This window comes from Phalangium opilio, unplaced genomic scaffold (genome assembly GCF_054372755.1).
Source record: "Phalangium opilio isolate 3A_F unplaced genomic scaffold, DU_Popi_V2 ptg000013l_1, whole genome shotgun sequence".
NCBI classification, from domain to species: Eukaryota; Metazoa; Arthropoda; class Arachnida; order Opiliones; family Phalangiidae; genus Phalangium; species Phalangium opilio.
The window spans coordinates 6,760,457-6,780,579 of NW_028324148.1; the positions used below are offsets into that span (position 1 = coordinate 6,760,457).

Here is a 20,123-nt window from a genome sequence, read left to right on the forward strand (position 1 = left end):
TTTACTAACCGATTAATCGAGAATAGTTAAGCCTAGTATTCGCAAATAGTTAACCCTAATACTCGCGAATACTAGGCTTAACTATTTGCGATTAATCGGGTGGTAACCCTAATATTCGGGAATAGTTAATCCAAAGCAACGAGAAAAACATTTTGAAGCTCCTAAATTTCAAAATACCTCTCCTCATTGGTGGCCAAGTGTTTCTTAAAAACTTTCTAGGCACTTGCTGGTAGTTTTTGATGGAGGGCAAATAAAATCGGGATGATATTTTTCAAAATAAGGTGGTCTCTCTATTGTCAAGGACCTAAATTTATGGTAGTCGAACTTAAACCGAAGAGTCAGTTCGGTATTCGATATTCGTATCGAATAGTGAAAATGGGCTTATCGAATACCGGATCAAATAATTCGATTGAAACGGTTAACCGCACACCTCTAGTTTTAAAGTGGTTTGTTGTTTTCGTTGATTACGTTCTGTCTTATCTTTAGAATTGATACGCCGAATTAAAGTCGAAAATTTTTCGTTCCTGTTTAATTCTGGGAAGAATGGCACACTTCAGATTGGAAATGTCAAGGGTTACGAATGATAACTCAATAGCCGCGTTCACACTTTCAATGGTAACCCAGGTGTGGCTGTCGCGATCGCTTCCAAGGAAGGTTTCAAAGCGATTAGTTCCAGCTAGATCCGCGCAAGTCTGAACTTACCACGAAAAACAATGGAGCCAGTCTCTAATCTATGATAAAATAACTTGGCGCTGGAGTCGATGTACTCTGATGGAGATGTTATTCTCTATGTTTTGATTATTACCGCTTCAACTTCAAAAAACATGTTTTAACTAATTATTATTAACCTAATAATCTCCAAATAGACCAAAATCGAATGAAAACTTACTCCGAAAGTCTTATTTCATAATATTAGACCGAATAAGAAAGGTAAAATCAACATTTAGTACTTCTGAAACCATATCGCTTGTTTAGCCTTGGCTATTCACATGATTCAGAAAGATCAACAAAACATAGAAAATAACAGAGTCCATCGACTCCACCGCCACCTGTAATTGACTACCGTATTATTATAGTTCCAAAAGTCGCCGCTACGCCTCGGTGACGTTGATCAGGAATAAGGCCAATTGAACTTTCGTGAAAAAACTATCATGGGAAATTGAGACAAAATTTAATTGAAACCCAATTGAGAAGAGAGCAGGGACGCAGTTTTACACGAGTTTCCTTTGCACAGAAATATGTCGCCTAAAATTTTTCACGTATACTTTAGAGTGTTTTACGATTCCTAACATCATTTACGGGGTCTCAGGAAATCCATTGCGTCGTTATACCCAAATGCATTCTAGTATTGAATGGGTCCTTGGGATTAAAGTGGTCAAATTGAAAAATTGTAGGATTTGGGAGCCGGTTGATGGGGAAGTGGCACTCATCATTCGCGAGCGTCGAAGAGCAGCTTATGAAGACGCGAGCTTAGAGTAAGTGGTCCGCTCCACGGTACAACGGAGTGAAAAACCCTTCGAATCTTCCATAGTGAAACAAAATCTTTCGAGGTAACTGGATCAAATTGAAGAGTTCTGTCTTGAATTATGGTTTTGAATTTTATAAATTGGGTGCTTTTCAATATTTTTAAAATTGTACGTGGCGTTAGAAAGGCACCCAAACTCATTCAAAGTGGAACAATCGAGAAACGGAAATCGTAATTTCGAAGTTCATTTTCAAATAGACTCTTATCTTCCGCCTCTTTTTCTCTCAATCGGCGACAAAGAAATTGAAAAGGTAGAACTTCATTACGGGAGAGGTTTATAAGCTCGGGAAACAGCTTGTTCAGGGTTGGAGCTAAATTTCCAGATTCTCCAGATGATTCCTTCAATTTATTTTTGTTTAGGTCAAAAGCTTGTTCATGTTAATAGGGATATTTCTTAAGAATATTATTGACTTATAAACAAGTCAACCCTTCATTTGAACCATTATCTTTTAAACAAAAATATTTACCGTTCAACGTTGCAATTTTCGTAAACCCAAGAAATGTTGTTTTCCCCTAAAATCAAACCCTTGCTGAGAATTTTTCAAATTCGAGGCATTTTTGGAGGTCAATTACAAAACTCAATATATATTCCAGGGATTCAATGACCCGCGGAAATCAAATAAGCGCACAATAAAACAACGGAGTCTTCGGCCCTCTCTAAACTCAGTGAAAGATTTTTTTTCTTATTTCACGATAGAGAGAATTTCAGTTCAGTCAAAATAAGTTGAATCGAGTAATTACGGATGTTGAAGGTTCTAAATCATTGATTCATCTGTCATATAGCGGACGATCTTTTTCTCGCGTTGGCTAAACACGAACTCGAGGTCAAACACCGACGTGCCGGTGTAAGTTCCCACCCTGAGCCCCTGATGGAGCATTTCAATCGAAGTGAGTCGAGTTTAGAACGCGATCGCTATCAATTGACAATTTTAGATGAAATATGCTAGAGCTCTTCAATGTTTGGTTTTGACGGCGTTTCCTTAATGTTTTTAGCCTGAAATGCCAATGCGGTGAAATGAAATGAGCGTCAACCGACAACGAGAAACACGATGAAGCTCCGAAACACCAAGCCTATCCGTGATACTTTCCTGTCCCTGAAGTCACAAGCCACGAGTATACTTCAACGTGTAAATACACGAATGTGTTGCAAGGAACAATTTCCTGAATTGCGCAATCACCAATAAGACGTCCTTAAAATTAAGCCCTACAATCACCCTCTCGTAATAAAACCAGAACTTTCTTAGGAGTTAAACCCTTGGAAACAGATGGAGTGGCTCAGAAGAACACGGCATTCACCGAATATTCACGAAGCTTCTCGGGATGGTGACATAAATAGAGTAAAGGCCTTGTTAGCGAGAGGGGAAGACCCCGAGAAGCGAGAGGAGGAAAATGGTGGCACTGCGTTACACGTCGCTTCTGAAAATGGACATGTAGAAGTCGTGAAACTACTTCTTGAAAAGGGAGCTCCAATTGAGGCAATCGACAATAAAGGCAGAACGTCCTTATACTGGGCATCCCGAGAAGGCAAAATTAATGTTGTCGATCACTTGATCGAAAAGGGAGTGCATGTCAATAAGGCACAGAAAGATGGTGCCACACCCTTGTTCGTCGCTTCCCGTTATGGTCACTTGGACGTCGTAACTCACTTGATCCAAGATGGGGCGCAAGTCAATCAGACAGAGAAAGATGGCTGGACACCCTTAAAGGTTGCTTCCCAGAATGGTCACTTGAATGTAGTCCGTCATTTGATCCAAAATGGGGCGGGAGTCAATCAGACACAGGAAAATGGCGCCACACCCTTGTTCGTCGCTTCCCTGAATGGTCACTTGGATGTCGTCAGATTGTTGCTGGAAAGCGGCGCCGACATTCACTTGACTGAAAAAAATGACCGCGCTGCTTTGAGCTACGCTAATCATTCTATTAAAAAAGATATGGAAAAGTTGTTTGATGAACACGAAAAAAGAAAGGCGAAAGAAAGAGAAAATTCGAAGAGGCTAAAGGCCGAATGGAGTTCCGGTCAGACAGAAAAGTCAACTGAGAGCGAAAGGGAGCAAGATATTTCGAAACTTCGAGCAAGTGTATCGAGCTTGAACGAACAAGTGACCAAACTGGAAGACCAACTGTCGAGGATCAGGAGGGAGAAAGAGGAGTCGGACAGAAAGAATGCGACAGAGCTTGACGAATTGAAGCGAGAAAGAGTGGACCTTTCGAGCCAACTGAACAGAGCTCTGACGTCGGAAACCAAGACTGCTGGCTCCTCTAACAACGACAACACCGAGGTCGAGGCCGAAGAACAAGTTATGGTCGAATTGACAGAGTGCATAACCAAAAGGAATCAACGCATCGCGTCTCTCTTGGCCGAAAAAAACAGCTACGATCGGAAAAAGGAGTCCGAAATAAAGGAACTGAGAAATCGGCTGGAAACGAAAATCTCCGAGAGGGACGCGGAATTAGCTTGTCTGAAGGCCATCATTAGACAACTGGAAAACAAGGTCGAAGAACTGAGCGATCGCAACGAGCAACTGGTCGGCTTTGTTGGCGATCGGAACAGGGAGATCGAAAGACTAAATAAGTTGATCGAGCAACTGCACATAGAGAAAAACTATACCAACGTCTATGCGCCAGTACAAGTAATCAACCACAACAATGCAGCCGACACCGGACAAGTCAACATCAACATTTTTTCTAACAACCGTTGAATTCCATCTAAATGGTGAGTTGAGGCGAGTTCAAACTATGCAATATTTCCTTTGGTTCGGTTCACAATAAAAATAAATTAGTTGTAACCAAAATTACCAAATACTGATTGGTGCAACCAAAAAGAGGATATATTTTAAAGATTGTAATAAGACACCAAATGTAACCTTATTTATAGAGCCTTACATGTGAGGGAAGACAAACAAATTTAACTTATCGTAATGACGCGTTCTTTCCTTTATTTTTAGGATCGATGTCGCTGATGATATCAGTTGCGGAGAACAACGAACGTGTACGCGGGACACCATCCGAGACGTGAAACGCCACAAGTTTAACGACTTGAAGTCTTCGTCGCGCCAGACGTCAGAAGGATGCAGCAGAACTCACAAATAAAGGGAAATGAACCTTGAAAATTTGAGCGACCGGACGACACGGGAAAGAAGACAAAGAACTATGTTTCCAAATTTGACCTATTACCTAAGAGAAGTAAACTGACCACCAACTCGAAAAGCCTGACCTCCGGGAAGTGGAAACTTCATAGAACCCACCAATCTTAGTCCTAAACCGTATTTACTTACAAACATTACCCCTCATCTAACCTAACATCATAATTAACCTAAAACTGACCCCCTTCTCGTGAATAGACAGGCTCTGCTTGTGAATAAGAGCATTGTGGTCAAGCACTAAGCAGCCTGTAAAGCTTGTTAAAGGGAAATGGACAGACGGCCATTATTAAATCTCTTTAGATTTAAGTGGACGGTTCACTCCCTTGAAGTATTTTCTCGCAGTTCATTCCACTTTCGCTTCTTCAGGAATTCGACCACTGTTCCGACATCTCGATACGTCTTCCCCCAACATGACTAAACGGTGTCCGCAAAAGAATGTTCCCTCTCCTATTTTAAAAAAACAAACGACCTTTGACCTTCCTCATCATTGGACTGGCTTTCAGTAAGTCACGAACTTCAGTTATTCATTGAATCATTTCCTTAGTTCGGGAATCTACAATCTGAATTTGACGAATTGAAGCCATTTCCAATTTCGCCTCAATTTATGTATTTTGAACAATTACAAGAATTAGTGAATTCTCACGAGATTCGCGAACGTTTAAAACGATTTACGGATTTTAAAATATTTAAAGATTTTTTCAACATTTTATCACTTAATGTCCCGAGTCTTGGTGAACTTTTTCAAGAACTTCGCGTGTATTTTCAAGGTTTCGCAAGATTTTCGGACGAAATAATTCAATAATTTCAAATTAAGGTTTTCGCAAAATATTTCAACCTTATAAATAATTCATTAACTTTTTTAATCGCGAGTCTCTCAAATGTAACGGAAAATCGAAGATAACGTTTTTTTCGTGTATTTTAAATAATGTCTAGCGATGTAACGTTGGAATATTGCGTCCCCAGTAATCCTGGTTATTTTCCAGGCGAATTGGATTCATGCTAGTTCTGGAGATTTTCCATGATTCCCTAAAAACCTACTAGTAAGAGTTTTTCAAAGGCGATGAAAAGAGATCGAAAGAAACTGATGTTATCGTAAACACCGCGAGCAAGGGACTTAACCTTGTGAGCCCTTGCTACCCTTTTTGTATCATCTTTAGATTTGGTTTGGCTATCCTATGAGAGAGTCGCAATAAAGTGTACTATTTTAAAACTTACACCAAACGGCTTGATTTTTACTTAAACTTAGTCAAAAATAAGTTTAAACTTTGTAGCTTGGTAATTAGTTAGCCTGTGGGCTCAAAAATACTATTGACCACTACAATTTTGGTGGAGACGTCGGCCTGCATTTCTTCAAATGTTTCTGATCTCTTGATCCTCAACGTGGTACACGCCAAATTACACCCTTTCTCCTAGCCGTGACTGTTCGTCCCTTGGGCTCCAGCAACCTGCCGTTTTCCTGCCTCGTTTTTCCGTTCAAAACTGCGGGATTCATCGTCCGGGGCCCGGTACTTAGCCTGTTCTGGATATTTGGTGTACTTTAAGAAATTAATTAAAAGTAGTTCAGTTATTAAAACTATTAATTTATATATAAATTTGAAACCGTAATTTAAGGTTGTATCAGATTTAAAAAGTGAAAGCTTTTCATAAGTAGCCAAAAGATTGATTCTAGCCCTTTATATTTTGTACATAATGCAGGATTTTAATTAATTCATTTCAAATGGTTTTCATTTCAAATAACTTCTGAATCACGATAAATATATATATATTGGATAATGCGTATACAAATTAATGGTCGAATCATCCAGTCTCGCGAGAAAACGCTCGTCTGAAAAATAGTTATTCGTGTAAAGCCTTTCTCAGTGAACTCTTTTCTCTTGAGAATGAAGCCTTCCGTTTCATGATTTAATGTGTAACCCTTACTTTATTACGTAAAAGTACTTTTCACGATCAACATTTTACTTTTAGAAGCAATCAATATACAAGAACAAAACAGTACTCTAGCTTTCTCCGTGAATACCATGATTAACGGTAGAACGCACACACGTCGCAGTAGACCCTACATTTTCTTCACGGTCCTGCGCATCGGAGAGAGAAACAATTTTAGTCCCGGCTAGGATTTAGTAACTGATAACGGTGAAACAGGATCAAAAAAAAATTAATTTATTGAAGCCAAACACTGCTTTAATTTTTAAATGATTTGCGAAGATGCGAATTGAATTATTAAACTGAATTTGACCTAAATTTCATTCAATCAGAAAAAATGGGAAGGGTTAAAATTGATTTAAGATTCATTAACAGCGTTATAAAACGTACTTAGTTTCAAAAGTACAATAAAGCGTTAAACTATATTTGTGATTTCGTCGGATTTCTCAACAATGGTTTTGTACACAGCTTTAACATATTTTATACCTATTCGCTTCTGAGAAACCCTCATGTTCTTTGCGACAAATGATCCGTGTCTGATGACTTGTCTCTCAGGTTTCTTGTCAAAAATGTGGATAGAAGCATAAATTTTAAATTCCCTTCGAGATATGCCCAAGCCTCATCATAGTCCCTGGTTTACATTGTTTGTTTCATTTTTATGACCGTTAACACATCCATCACAATATATTTTCACTTCAAACTGTTTTCTGTTTTCATTTCAACGGTTAATAATAAAAAATTGAAGTTCTTTGTGTGTTTTTAAAGGTTTTCCCAAAATATTTAATAACATTTGCAAAATAGGGAATTGAATTCGATGAAATTGGTACTTCATTGCACTGTGATTTCATAATTAAACACGTGGTTTTGCATTGCATTATTCGCCTTAGATCAGCACAAAGGTGAAAGGCAAACATCGATAACAGTGTGCACTAAAAACAGTGCCGATTTTGTTTTTGGTATCCGATTCGATCAAAGGTTTATCAAGTCCACTCTCATTAGTTTTAGGTGTAATATTATAACCTTGACGAGAATATTGTATTTTACTAAATATTATGATTTCATTCGAAAAAACAGCACCATGAAGGGTGCTGCAAAATCGTGGTACTCATGTGGCTTATACCACCAGCACTTTCTATTCCAAAATAATTTATTATAATAAACTGGACTTCATACCATCAAATAAGAGCAAATAATTAATCTTTATTTTTGACATTTAAAACAATATCCAGGGTTTTTTAACCAACTCTATGACCAGCGTAAACATTGAGAGTATTACTCCGTTGAGGTAAACCAAGAAAACTGAGGAAAGAAATCCAAAACTCGTTGCTTTCGGTCCATTGATATAATTGTCTTTTTCCATATGAAGTACTTTTCGATATTTAAACAAAATGGCCTTCCGTCTGGGTTCGTTTTGACGAGTTTCAATAAATCTACCGATGCTTTAAAAAAATGGTAGCAATTAAGCTTAGTCAAAGGTCCTAAAGTGATAGATTTATGGTACTCTTCTTCTAGATATCAATTATTTAACTGGTACACACGATGTATTGACATTACTGAACGACCTTCACGCACGAATTAAAAGCACCCATACCCACAGCCCGCCCCATCGGGTCGAACTTGATTCGGGCTTTACAAATTTGTAAATTTTATCGGGCCGGTCGGGTCGAGCTTTTCAAATTTTGAAAATTAAGCGGCCGGGCTTTTGTTTATTTTCCAAAATTTGGGCCGGGCCGGCTTGGTTATCTCCTTTAATCCAAAGTTAAAATAAAAGATAATTTAAATGAAAATAAGCTTCTATCAAAAAATTGTGGCGTTGTGACAATCTATTGCTAAAAAAAGCTAATAATACAGGACGCTAAAGCAAATATGAATTGATTTCATTGTTGATACGTCAAAAAATAAAAATAGCAACTGCATTGTCACTACATGCATGGACGAAACAATACTGAAGGACGGATGGCAGCCCATAGAGCCCCATACTAAGCGACAAAACAACCAATGTTAAGCTTACTTCCCCCTTTTCAGCCCCAAAACGGAGGGGGGTTATGAAAAATAGTGAGTCAAATCCCGGAGAAAGCTAGCGCCATCTAGACAAAGTAAGATGTTAACTGCTTCAAAAAAAATAAAAAAAAAAAAAGATTTTTGAAATTTTGCCGTAACTTTGCAATCACAAATTTTTAAATTGCATGAAATTAAAGGTATGTTCTTATTATACTCTATATGTTTAATCATAACAATTAAAAGGCTATTCAATGTATTTTTAATTAATACAACTTCTTCTCTTTAAAATCGGCATTGATTTTATTCTAAATTTTTAATCCTCCAATCTCATTTTGTCCAAGGCTTAAAGAAAATGGGCAGGAAAAAAATTTGTGTTTACAAGCTTTGCAACAGCGATTCGCGATACGCTGATAAGGTTTATATGAAAGGAGTTAAATTTTTCCCATTTCAGTTTTTGAAATTTGGAACCAGCCTGAATCCGTTGAACAATGATTACTGACTTTTTTGTCACGTGCCTAATGTCGTTACCCCGGTTTTTCAGAACACTGATTACCCCATATGCCCCCCACTCTCCGGTTTGCTAGAAGGCGAATTAACAAGTATTTTTCAACTTTCTCCCGCTGCCATTCGTCCTTCAGTATTGTTTCGTCCATGCTACATGGAACGGGCCGGGCCGGCTCGATCGGGCCTGAAAGATTCGGCCCGTGCAGGTATCTGCTATTATTTTTGACAATGCGAAAATTATTACATGTAAACACTAATCGTTGTACAGAAAGTCTGATAGTGATTAGTCCCTGCCTCATTTCTTTATATAATGAGGGGTTATCGACAAGGATCTTTTATATCTCCTCCAATCCATATACCAAATCACAGAGAATTTCATGACGTCACATGCCAAAAAAGCTAAAGGTCTTACAGATATTTAAGGTTTTCAAGGACAGTTGATGGTAGTTTCATGTTGAATAACAAATGTGATGCTGTCGGTTCGAATTCCGTTTTCCCAATGTGTATTACTCTTTCCAATTTAATCAATTGATGGTAAACCGAAAGAATAACAGTGTCAATAAATTGAATTTGCTTAAATAAAACACTTTGTCCTTTGAGAAAGAAGTGATTGATGTTTTTGTCATTAAAATCATCGTAATAATATCCATTTATAGCCATTCTACTTCGTAGCTGCTTGTACGCCGTGTCAGATATCTGTATTTAATTAAGATATGGAAATTTGGTTAAATTTTAGTGTTTGATAATGTTTAGTTGATTTATGACCCGCTTACATTGATCATTTCGTGTAGCTTTCCATTATTCAAGATCATCGGCACAATATTGGGATTTCTTATTAAATCTTCAATAGAGTTGATTAACTCTGATCTGGAAATTAGAACTTCGCTTTTCACCGAACCTTGGTATGATTTTATGAGAATAAACGTGGCCAGAATCCACGACCCAAGCAAAATCCTCGTTGGTAGTCTTCGCCCCAAAGATGCAAGATTGCCTGCAATTAGGATGTTACAGTTGTTCCAAAGCTATTATGTAAGCAATAAGAATGGCTTGTGTAGAGGGAGTTATCCGCATTGTTCCTGTTACTTATCATTTCACAAACTCACTCAACAGTCAGGGTTGAGTATACCAGATTAGACAATACCACTGAATGAGTGGTTTGGTTTGGACAACTTTTACAACGTATACTGAAAAATATTAAATACTTAACAGTTTAATAAAAGATTCGATGAAAAGAGCCACACCATCCGAAACAAACTGGTAAAACATATTCTGTCATCCTTTAAGCGAGTGGTACTTGAGATGATAAGTGAAGTGACGGATACAAAAACAAGTGCTAGTAAAGTATAAATGTAAACAGTAGAATTCATTCCTAGTAGGCTCAAAGATGTTGATGCCAAGTCGTTGTTGTCACGAGATATTGTGCTGATTATCCTGTGCCCAGATATTGATATTGGTGGTGAGATGTCATACATCGTGACGACACTCGGAATGACGTAATAGAACGTCATAAATGTATCCAATACCTGGAATTTTTAAAAAATTATTTTCCTATTCCTTAAATCTCAAAATGGTTCACATGACCAGGCTCAACGTAATCAGACCCTTGATGACTAAATACACCTGTGAAGGCAAATGCCTTATTCCTCTGTAAACACAAGTGTTTTTTAAATGGAATTTTATAATTAAGAATGCTAAATCCTAAAATCCCACTTTTCGACATTTCAAATTTAACATGCACGAGCGGAAAATCCAAAAAAAAAAAAATAAACCCAATACTATAAGGGTTCAAATAACCAAACCTATACCTACACCATAATAAAGGACTAGGGATGCAGCGATGCATCGGCCATGAATCGGCTTCGGCCAGAATCGGCCACTTGGCCGAATAATCGAATCGGCCGATTTTTCTAAGGTAATCGGCCGATTTTTTTCGGCCGACTCTTTTTGGTTAGATCTAATCTTTTGAGCTAGTATAAAGGAACTAACAAGTTTGCCAATTAACAAATAACGTAATTTAACCAAATTCTCCGTCAGCCCCCTTTCAAAAATGTTACCAGTACCAGTCGCTCTCTAAGAGCGTGGCGCACATGCGCAATCGGCGCAACCGAGAGAAAAAAATCAGTGAAGTTTGTTTACGTTATTACAAAGCTACGGTAACAACGCTGAATGCTGATCTCTCTAGTCTAGTGTGAGCCTCTAACCGTATTTTCGGGTTTACCCTTTTTGAATTTCCTTCTCAACGGATCACGTGACATCTTACTCCTTGGCTGTGCGCCGAGGTAGGTGCGCGGGAGAGCCATGGTGGCCGGCCGTTATGGTTTGCCTTCCCCTTCATCTTTGACTCTCCTTTCGATTTGTGCGCACTGCTACTTCCCACCAAAGAGAATATACCAAGAGGAGTGGTAACTTTGTAAATAGTGACCGGGACTGATTTTGAGAAACAAGTTCCGGTTGTTCACGTGACCGTGTCGTCTACTTAAAAATTACCTTTTGTACGTCAACGGTCAAACCAGAGATCAACCTTTTGCCACCACCAAAAATAAGCAGCCGACATAATTTAACCAATAAAAGACGTCGCGGCTTAGCCACTAAACAAAAACCGGATCAAGTTACTCCAAAACCGTGGCCGGGCTTTTCAAAAGCCCTGTGGAAGGCTAGACTTTTTGCTCCTCTTGGTATATTTCTCTTTGTTCCCACCCGTTCCACAAACAATGTCGCTCTATCACAGTCTGGATTTTATTATTGTCAGCTATCCCTCTAATGTGTTTGGTGTCATTGTCTCTAGCGTGTATTCCTGCAGTCTCTTGTTTACTTAAAGTAATAATACTTGAAGTCTTGAATGCTACTTCTTGTTTTTAAAGGATGAGAAAGGAAAGGGTTTTTTTCAGGAAATGAAACTTAAATCTCACGCCTAAAATTGTTTTTTCCTATCCGGAATGCAAAGAAAGAACTAATCAAAAACAAGTTGTAGCAGAAAGAATGGACAAAATGTGTGTTGAACTAAATGAACTAGTATCTCGGAAACCAAACCAGATAGATTATTGTCCTTAGACATTTTTGACAAGTAGCAGTCCTATACTAATGCCTAAAACGCATAACCTTGAGGCTTCGGCCGATTAATCGGCCGAAGCCGATTTTTTAGAGACCGATGCATTGAATCGGCCGATTCCGAAAAATTACGAATCGTTGCATCCCTATAAAGGACTATCGTTTTTCCCATCCCGATTCTACTGCTCTTTAGGGAACTGCTGTAACGGTACACCGCGTTTACGAGAACCGCTGTATAGGGAACTACGATAACGAGTAAACTCCGTTTTTTGGGAAACAGATATTTAGGGAACGGAGGTTAACTGGGTATGAGGACCGCTTTAAAGGGGTCCGCTCATATCTTTCATTTAAAATAAATATTAAGGCTATTGCATTACAAAGATTTCTGTTTTTGTTTGCGAATTTAAAGAATATAATATACATGTTGATTAATAATAAAAAATAATTAGTCGTCTTTAGTATTTCACTGGCGAATACGCGGAATAGAGTGCAAGATCTGAGAAGCCCTTTTTAAATGAAAATCGCAATACTACCGGAAATGGCCCTATGATTAATTTTGAATTATCTGTAATTATATCATGTTAGATAATATTTGATAAGTTCGGATGGAAAAAAGCATTTGACTCATTGCATAGGTTTTAATTTAGATTTCGATTTTTTCCCTTCGATGGTATTATCATTCTAAGACGCATCTGAACCTCTCACACTGTATTTTTACAGTTTTGAGCAATCGTCAAGTTTTTATGGTGATGAAAAAGAAAATGAAAATCAGAAAAGCGTTGCTTTTAAATATTCCCTCCCTTTCACGGTGCTCTATTTTGAACCTTTATCAATCTATTAATTTTGAAAGTTTTCGAAATTATGTTCCTTAAATTCAAATCTGCCATAGTGAATAAACTGTGTTTTCGGGAAACCGCTATTTAGGGAACCACGGCTATGAGGACCGCTCATATGAGGGCTTCTCTGAAAATAAATATTAAGCCCGATGGCATTGAAAAGGGCAACAAAATCACAATAGCATAAGAGTTCATAGTTCCTGCCCCGATGATGGATTAAGTAACGCTAGGGATTGTTCGTTCCCCAAAAAAGATAAAAGTATGCATTTTCCAAACGGCCCCTAACAGCAGCTACTATCCCTAACCGGAAGTTATAAGAAAATTGGACCAAATATCACGTGTCCTATGAAGTAAGAATTAGAATCCTGCCTAAGTTGGGCGCCACCATCTCTAAAATTTGCAAAAACTATTTATTTTGCCTGGAGATGGCGCCATATCTACATCCGTTTTGGTCCAATAAATTGGGGGAATGAAGAGGGAATCAATGAATAATTCGGAAAATATAGTTTGCGATAGCAATACATTTGAAACACGGTTAGTGAAAAATCCTTAGCGTTAGTTAATCCATGTACCGATCCTCTTTTATGAACGTTTATCAAAATATTAATTTTTTTAAAGTTGCGTAAATACAAATCTGAAGTTTCAAAGTTGACTAAATCATTATTACTGACTTGCACTTCTAATATACATACGTCAAGCTTCATTGCTATCCCCATATTTAATGGAATGTTTTGGTTGATCGTCAGATTTAATCTTTTAAGATTAGCATTTACGTTTTCAATAGTTAACAATTCCCATCTGAAAAATCGGGAGCGTTTAAACTTTCAGCAAATCTCTTAAAAGTATCTAGTAAATTCTCACGTTATGTTCTTCATATAATACAATAAAATCTTCGTCAACATCATCAAATCCGTATCGTACGCATCGTACCGTGGGTTTCGCAAAAGCCAAATGACTGCATCCTATTCAGTATGATTTATTAAAACCGTTTAAAATTCTCGATGAACATTTACGAGTACAGCACGGATATCAGTAAGGCCTTTTACCTCTCTGAGTGACGGAAGTCACGGAGAGGTTCAGTTTCTATGGTATCAGCCTGTGTCTGTGTGTTGTGGTAACACCCCAGTTTTCAATACGGAACAAACGTGTTCCGGATCGCTATCACGGTTCCCAGAAATTTCTCAAATTGTACTACACTACGACTTTTGAGACAAATCTAAGATTTCAAGGTCACTATTCCTTTATCTGCCTAGTCTGTCGTCCTTTCCATATAAACACCAATCTGTACATTTTGGCATGTAACACAACCATCTTCTGGTCATTTTCTGTCCCACAGAGACACCAATTTGCACTTATGGACTTCTAAATGTTTGCCTATCGCACATATACACATTGGCTTCTACTTCATTATCATCGTCAGGGCTAAATTACATACCAAGGGTTACGAGAAACGTCGAGACTCGCATTGGCGGGGCTTCTACCAAAGATTCACTTCTACTTAACACTTATTAGGGATCAACTGACTTAAGGCCGGTTTTCAAAGACGTTTTTGCTTCCAGCGCAGAGAGGAAAGGGAAATGCGGTTGTTTTCAAGGGGCACTTGCCCTATTGAAAAAAGAGTTTGGATAAAATTGAAAGCGAACGGTAGCAGGGTCACGTGTTAGGTGTAGGTGTGGAACTCCACACTAGTACCAAAACCAATATGTTCGTACGTGGAGAAGACTTCTCTTGTGACAGAGACAAATGGTTTAATCCGTCTTTACTACCATTTAATACTTCAGTATTATTGTAACGTAAGCCAATTAGACGTAATCACTAATGTGTATTAATGTAAACTCCCTTTGCAGAGAAAGACGAGAAAAAGTAAAAGATAACAGTCAGACCTGAAGAAGAAGCCCCCGAATGGGTCGGCGAAACTAGTCGTCATTTTAAAATAAAGTGAATTTTAATATACATTAAGTGGAATTTTAATCATTTACCTAGTAAGAGATAAGTTTATAAATTAATTGCCTGAAGTACAGGTATTCAAATTTTCACTTTAGTTTTGAAGATATGATTATGATTATAAAACTTTTAAATAATAAATATTTGAAAAAATTGTCATATTTTTCAAAATTATTTAAACAAGAATGTTGCTCTTAATAATTTTAGGGGTACTAGCTTGATACCAGTGTTTGTTAGCGATAAACATTTGCTTTAAGGAGGTTCGAAAACTCGGATATCAAAAGATTTTATTTTCATATTTTAAAATTGAAAATAATGCGAAGCGGAAAAATACATAGGTCGTTTGACTGATATAGTTATTAGAGTCGAAAAGATCTGTACCTTGATCGTGATCTTTTGAGAGCTATACAACACGTCAATTTTTAAAACTTCGAAAACTTAGCTAACACGGTTTGTTACCTCTCCGAGTGACGTATGTCACGGAGGGGTTCTAATTTCGACTGTCTGTTGTTACACCCCAGGGGACCGCGTTCGCAGTTGGCAAATCGGTGCAAATGTGTTCTCAATTTCCGGACCGCGTTTACAGTTCCCGGAAATTTGGAAAATTGTATTTAACGTTAAAACTCGTGTTGGCAAACTAAGAATAGGGGTGTGTTTGTATAGTGTTTATATTGCAAAACCAGTTGTTTAGGGGGTTGAATTTAGGGTTAACAGTTGAGGCGTAGACAATTGGTCCTTTTCAAACACATAAAGGTTATATTTCTTCCAAAGTTATACACTTGATTTTCTGTTTTTTCCCCATTGACTGATTTCATGTGTCAAAGGCACATTCTTATTGAATGTAAAATGTCATCTGCTTTACTATATATTCTCTATGCTTGGAATACTGCTTTATTAATTGGTAGATTTTTACTTAAAAATATAAGAGAAATAATTCCATTTCTAGGTAAATAAGTTTGTAAGTTGTCCTCTTCACTGGGAGAGGTAATATTTTGGTTTTTCCAACTTGTATTTTATCAGCTATCAACGATTTTGTGTATGTTTTATTCTCTTTATAGAGCCGAATACTCAAATCTAACTGTAAATTTTTAATAGAAATTAAAATGCATATGCGTAATATTTTGAAAATAATGCAGATATTTCATAATAAATTATTTTACTAAGGAATTTTGGCCAAAAAAATAAAATAAGAATTTTTTTAAATATTTAATGTTTTATAATGGTGTCTTCAAATTAAAGTTTGAATATCTGTTACTTCAGGCAATTCATTTATAAACTTATCTTTTACTTTTACGCAACTTTGTCTGCAAAGAGTTTTCACTAATAAATAATCGGTTATCCACCAATTTGTGGATAATGGAGAGATAAGTCAAACCCCGGGAGACCCTATCCATTTGGAACAAGCTGAATTCATCTTAAAAACAGATACTATGCTATACACGTACGAGTTTATAACAATTTCATGCGTTTGCAATCATAACATTTTTGGTTTTGAACTTACATTGTACATGCCCATCCTGAATGACGTAGAATTAACCGAACTAGTTTGCTACATTTTCCAAAGTTAACCAGTGATACGACTGACGAAGAGAGTAAGAGAGAGTCTAGGGTTGGAAAAATTATATTTTTGATTAGATCCTTTTTGCAGGAATTATACTGTATGGCTTTAATCAATTTTGTCTGACCTAGCCATATGGACAAATTGCTTTCCACTTTCACTAACCATAGAGTTAAAAATAATTGAGGTTTATTGCTTTCGTTGAATCTGAAAATCGCTTATTTTCCCCTCCTTCCTTACCAATAAAACTGTCCTACCGGAACAGCAATAAAAAAGATTACGAAGTTGATTGAATAGACTTTTTAAGTTTAAATTACAGATATAATGTACAATTTACCATAATTGACTTTAAATGGTTTTCATTTCAGCAAATGGCTTCTGAACAACGAAGATAGCCAATATCCCATTTGATAATCATCCACTTTTGATAACATGCAGTCTCTCGAGTAGGCCTTAATACTAGTCTGAGAAGGAAGTTAATAGTCCAAAGCCTATCTCGCCGCAACGCTTTTCTCTAGAGATTGAAGCCGACAACCGAAAACGTTATGACGTACACGTACTTTTCATGAAAGATATTATACATTTAGAAACATTTGTTATGCATGAACAAAACAAACCGCGCAACATGTTGGTAAACCATAATATTACCTCTCCCAGTCGAGACGAGAACTAGCTACCTATTTATTTAACCAGGAGTTCATAATAACCCCCCTTCGGGGGGGGAAGTATGAAACTGGCCATAGAGCTAATGGTAAAAATCGCGAACAACAAGATTCTGTCGTTGCGCATAGAAAGGATTAGCCTGTTTATGGACATACAACCTTACAGTATATCGTAGTGGTATCTATGCTCCTTGGTTTTCGTTCCAAAACTTCCATTGGCTGAGATCTCCGTCGAAAAGAAAAATGGCGATATGGTGGACGTAGAAACACGATGGAATTCTTATATTAAAGATACCGGGAATAAATTTGTCCAAACCGTTTTAATTTAACCACGGGATTCTCACTCACACATATCACAACGAAACATCATTGACGATCGTTTAAATGTTTTGTAGAAAACTAGAAACCCCGACTAAAAGCCAACTCTTTAGCCAAGGCTTAATTTCCACCTCGCCGACAAAAGCAGACGTGAGCCATTTTCGCTCCCAGAATCACAAGATAAAAATAGTGCTAAACCGGAAGTGTGTATGTTAATGCGCGTGGGCGCTAAAAAATGGGGTAACTATTTCTTTGAGAGTTAAGCGGTGTATGAATCCGCTGAGCTTTACGGCGAAACTTCGTTGTTATGGGCTTTTTAACCAGTTTCGTACTTCCCCGTTATTATGAACTCCTGATTTAACTGAATATGCAACTGTTGCTATTTTTAGAAAAACATGTGTATAATCTAAAATAATAAATTTTTCAAGCGTTATTGAGTTCTTTTGATAATTCGATTGGACTGTAAACACTTTCCTCTCGTTAAACCCGACGAATATTGTCTTTTCGTTACAATTCGAAGCGGTTTTGACAGCCTGAATTCAATTGTTAAAATACTTTTATTAGTGCTGTCTGCTAAGGCAATTGAAAATTCACTTTTGACTAATCTCATCCCAAGTTAAAGGAATAGCGACGATGGTTTAAAAATTATCTCAAAACTAAAGAAAAGCATACTTTTTTTAGAGTTTAAACTCTTCTGATTCCAAAAATATGCTTGATAAATATTTAAATATATGGAAAAAAAAACACTTCGAAAACTTGAAATTTAGGGGGAAAACAAATTTGCGGAGAGGAATTTTGGCGGGTTTTTCTCCTTGATACGTCACTCGCGGAATCTCACGGAAACGCCAAGCGCCAGCGCCCGATAAATAGGCTTAATAAATAAAATAGGCTTAATGGGGAGCGGCGACACTAACAGGCGTCACGTGAGCGACATCTAGAGAGAAAATTTCTCCGTACTACGTCATCAACCGAAACAAAATTTTAACTAGGCTTTTTCCAAACACAATACTTTGATTGCAATTTTATAAATTGCTACGAAACCAAATAAAAAATAAACAACATATCATAATAAACTAGAGTTTTCAAGGATTTTTTTTTCGCATTTTAAGTTTGTGGATGACAAAAATCATGTCACTAACACTTCAAGTGTGATTGAGATTGACAATAACTAAACTAGTGGATGGAAGAATTGGCGGTTAGCTATATAACGTAATGAAATAGAATTTTCACAATTTTTGCGAGCTACAAACGTGGTCCGGAAATACGAACACGTTTGCTCTGATTTGGGAACTGCAAATGTGGTGACAGACACACACACCTAAAATGAAACAGACAGATACGTGCAGTTAAATACCCCTTCGTGTCTGAGGGGTTAAAACAGTACTCTAACGTTTTTCAATTAACAGTAGCACGCTAACCCGTCGAGGTAGACAATAGATTTTGTTCATTCTATTAATTAAACCCACTAGAGGAAACGAACCAGTTAAATACCTTTTATTATTTACCCAAGATATAAATTTTGTCGCAAGACCCTACTTTTTACTCCGTGTGGTTATTTAATAACCAACGGAGTAATGCGCTGATAGTTATTTAGTGGCTTCCACGCGATACCATGGATATTGCAATCTTAAAGGGGACTGGTAAAAGTGACCGCTTTGGTAGTTCAAAAATCGTGGCACGAGGATGGTTTTGAAGTTTAGTATGAACAAGAAGGAATTTACTATAAGAAGGCCTAAAAAGACGTCCGGTGTGCGCGTGATAGTCGACAATCCCCCCTCATGGGTGGGGGTAGGCTGGAAACCAGGGCGGGACTAAATATTTTATCTCTTTTAACTTTTCGTTAAGCCTTGGTTTGGTTTTTGGAACTAACGAAAATATAAGTACAGTACACTTGATTCGATTTAGAAACAATTATAGAACGAACGATTTTCACGTAGAGACACGTATTCAAAATCTATTAAGTAAGGTTCAAAACCTTTAACTAACTTGTTAATGGCAATTAAAAACCATTCTCGTACCGTTTCTACACCGCTGGGCCCTGGCATCCTTCATTTTCTGTTTACTTTGCTCGAGGTTTTTTTTCTCTATTCGGAATCGCGTCTGTATGACCTATCCCCACGGGATCCAATAGGAAAGCGCAGAGCAATGACGGGCATGAAAGGGGTGGGGCTTATTTGTCCGCTGACACCGGCGTAAGAGTAGAAGCGTAAAATCTAGTGACTTAGGCATTCTTATAGTACATTTTTTCTTGGTATGAAACTCGGGTTCTAAAACGAGTTGGAAAACGTAGCTTGTAGAAGTGTAGAATTATTTTTGAACTCGTCCTAGAAATGAATAACTTCGCATTTTTTGATAGTCCCTATAAAGGTGCATTCGCAAAGGCGCTCAAAGCGGAAAGATAAAGCTGAAGCTGAAAAAAAATCGGAGCGTTTAATTTTGGGAAAAAGCTTCATCTTTAAAAACCAGTTTTAGCTTCGCGCTCGACCTTTCGCAAAGAGGCAGATGAAATCTCTTCTTGATACAGGGCACAGAAAATTTATCCCAATAGTTAACATAACTGTTTCAGTCCGGTTATTTTAACTCAACCAGCTCTCCCCAAAAAACAATAGATTTCGGTGCCCTAACGGTGGTAAATTCTACACGCCTCTCCTCAGTCGGAAA

At 37.5% G+C, this 20,123-nt stretch overlaps 2 protein-coding genes and 2 long non-coding RNA genes across 12 annotated transcripts; 3 read left to right on the plus strand and 1 right to left on the minus strand.

Annotated features, from left to right (window-relative positions):
- The first annotated feature begins 1,121 nt into the window (after positions 1-1,121).
- On the plus strand, positions 1,122-2,180 carry LOC149708726 (uncharacterized). The gene is made up of 3 exons (XR_016381153.1): positions 1,122-1,550; positions 1,649-1,829; positions 1,886-2,180. It is a non-coding gene; the product is annotated as an uncharacterized LOC149708726 (long non-coding RNA).
- Positions 2,181-2,359: 179 nt separating this feature from the next.
- LOC149708727 (uncharacterized) lies at positions 2,360-6,713 on the plus strand. Of its 2 annotated transcripts, XR_016381060.1 has the most exons (3): positions 2,360-4,238; positions 4,471-4,708; positions 4,969-6,713. XR_016381060.1 is itself a non-coding variant. In XM_089864249.1 (2 exons), exon 1 carries the CDS (start codon positions 2,791-2,793, stop codon positions 4,222-4,224), a length of 1,434 nt encoding a protein of 477 aa, XP_089720375.1. In that variant the 5' UTR covers positions 2,360-2,790; the 3' UTR covers positions 4,225-4,238; positions 4,471-6,713. The 2 variants fall into 2 exon arrangements, 1 of the variants encoding a protein (XP_089720375.1); XM_089864249.1 differs by having other exon boundaries at positions 4,471-6,713.
- A 1,058-nt stretch (positions 6,714-7,771) lies between these two features.
- On the minus strand, positions 7,772-19,708 carry LOC149708728 (uncharacterized). 6 transcript variants are annotated; one of them, XM_089864252.1, is made up of 9 exons: positions 16,820-19,708; positions 16,610-16,730; positions 16,426-16,528; positions 13,842-13,942; positions 13,673-13,778; positions 10,304-10,619; positions 9,870-10,087; positions 9,509-9,792; positions 7,772-8,030 (listed from the first exon to the last, which is right to left on the minus strand). In XM_089864252.1, the coding sequence occupies exons 3-9, from the start codon at positions 16,438-16,440 to the stop codon at positions 7,805-7,807; spliced, it is 1,266 nt and encodes a 421-aa protein (XP_089720378.1). In that variant the 5' UTR covers positions 16,441-16,528; positions 16,610-16,730; positions 16,820-19,708; the 3' UTR covers positions 7,772-7,804. The 6 variants fall into 6 exon arrangements, with proteins under 6 accessions (XP_089720378.1, XP_089720377.1, XP_089720376.1 ...); XM_089864251.1 differs by having other exon boundaries at positions 16,610-16,735; XM_089864250.1 differs by having other exon boundaries at positions 16,610-19,708.
- On the plus strand, positions 8,526-9,706 carry LOC149708729 (uncharacterized). 3 transcript variants are annotated; one of them, XR_016381136.1, is made up of 3 exons: positions 8,526-8,789; positions 9,134-9,302; positions 9,365-9,706. It is a non-coding gene; the product is annotated as an uncharacterized LOC149708729 (long non-coding RNA). The 3 variants fall into 3 exon arrangements; XR_016381147.1 differs by having other exon boundaries at positions 8,934-9,706; XR_016381151.1 differs by having other exon boundaries at positions 9,044-9,706.
- Positions 19,709-20,123: the final 415 nt, after the last annotated feature.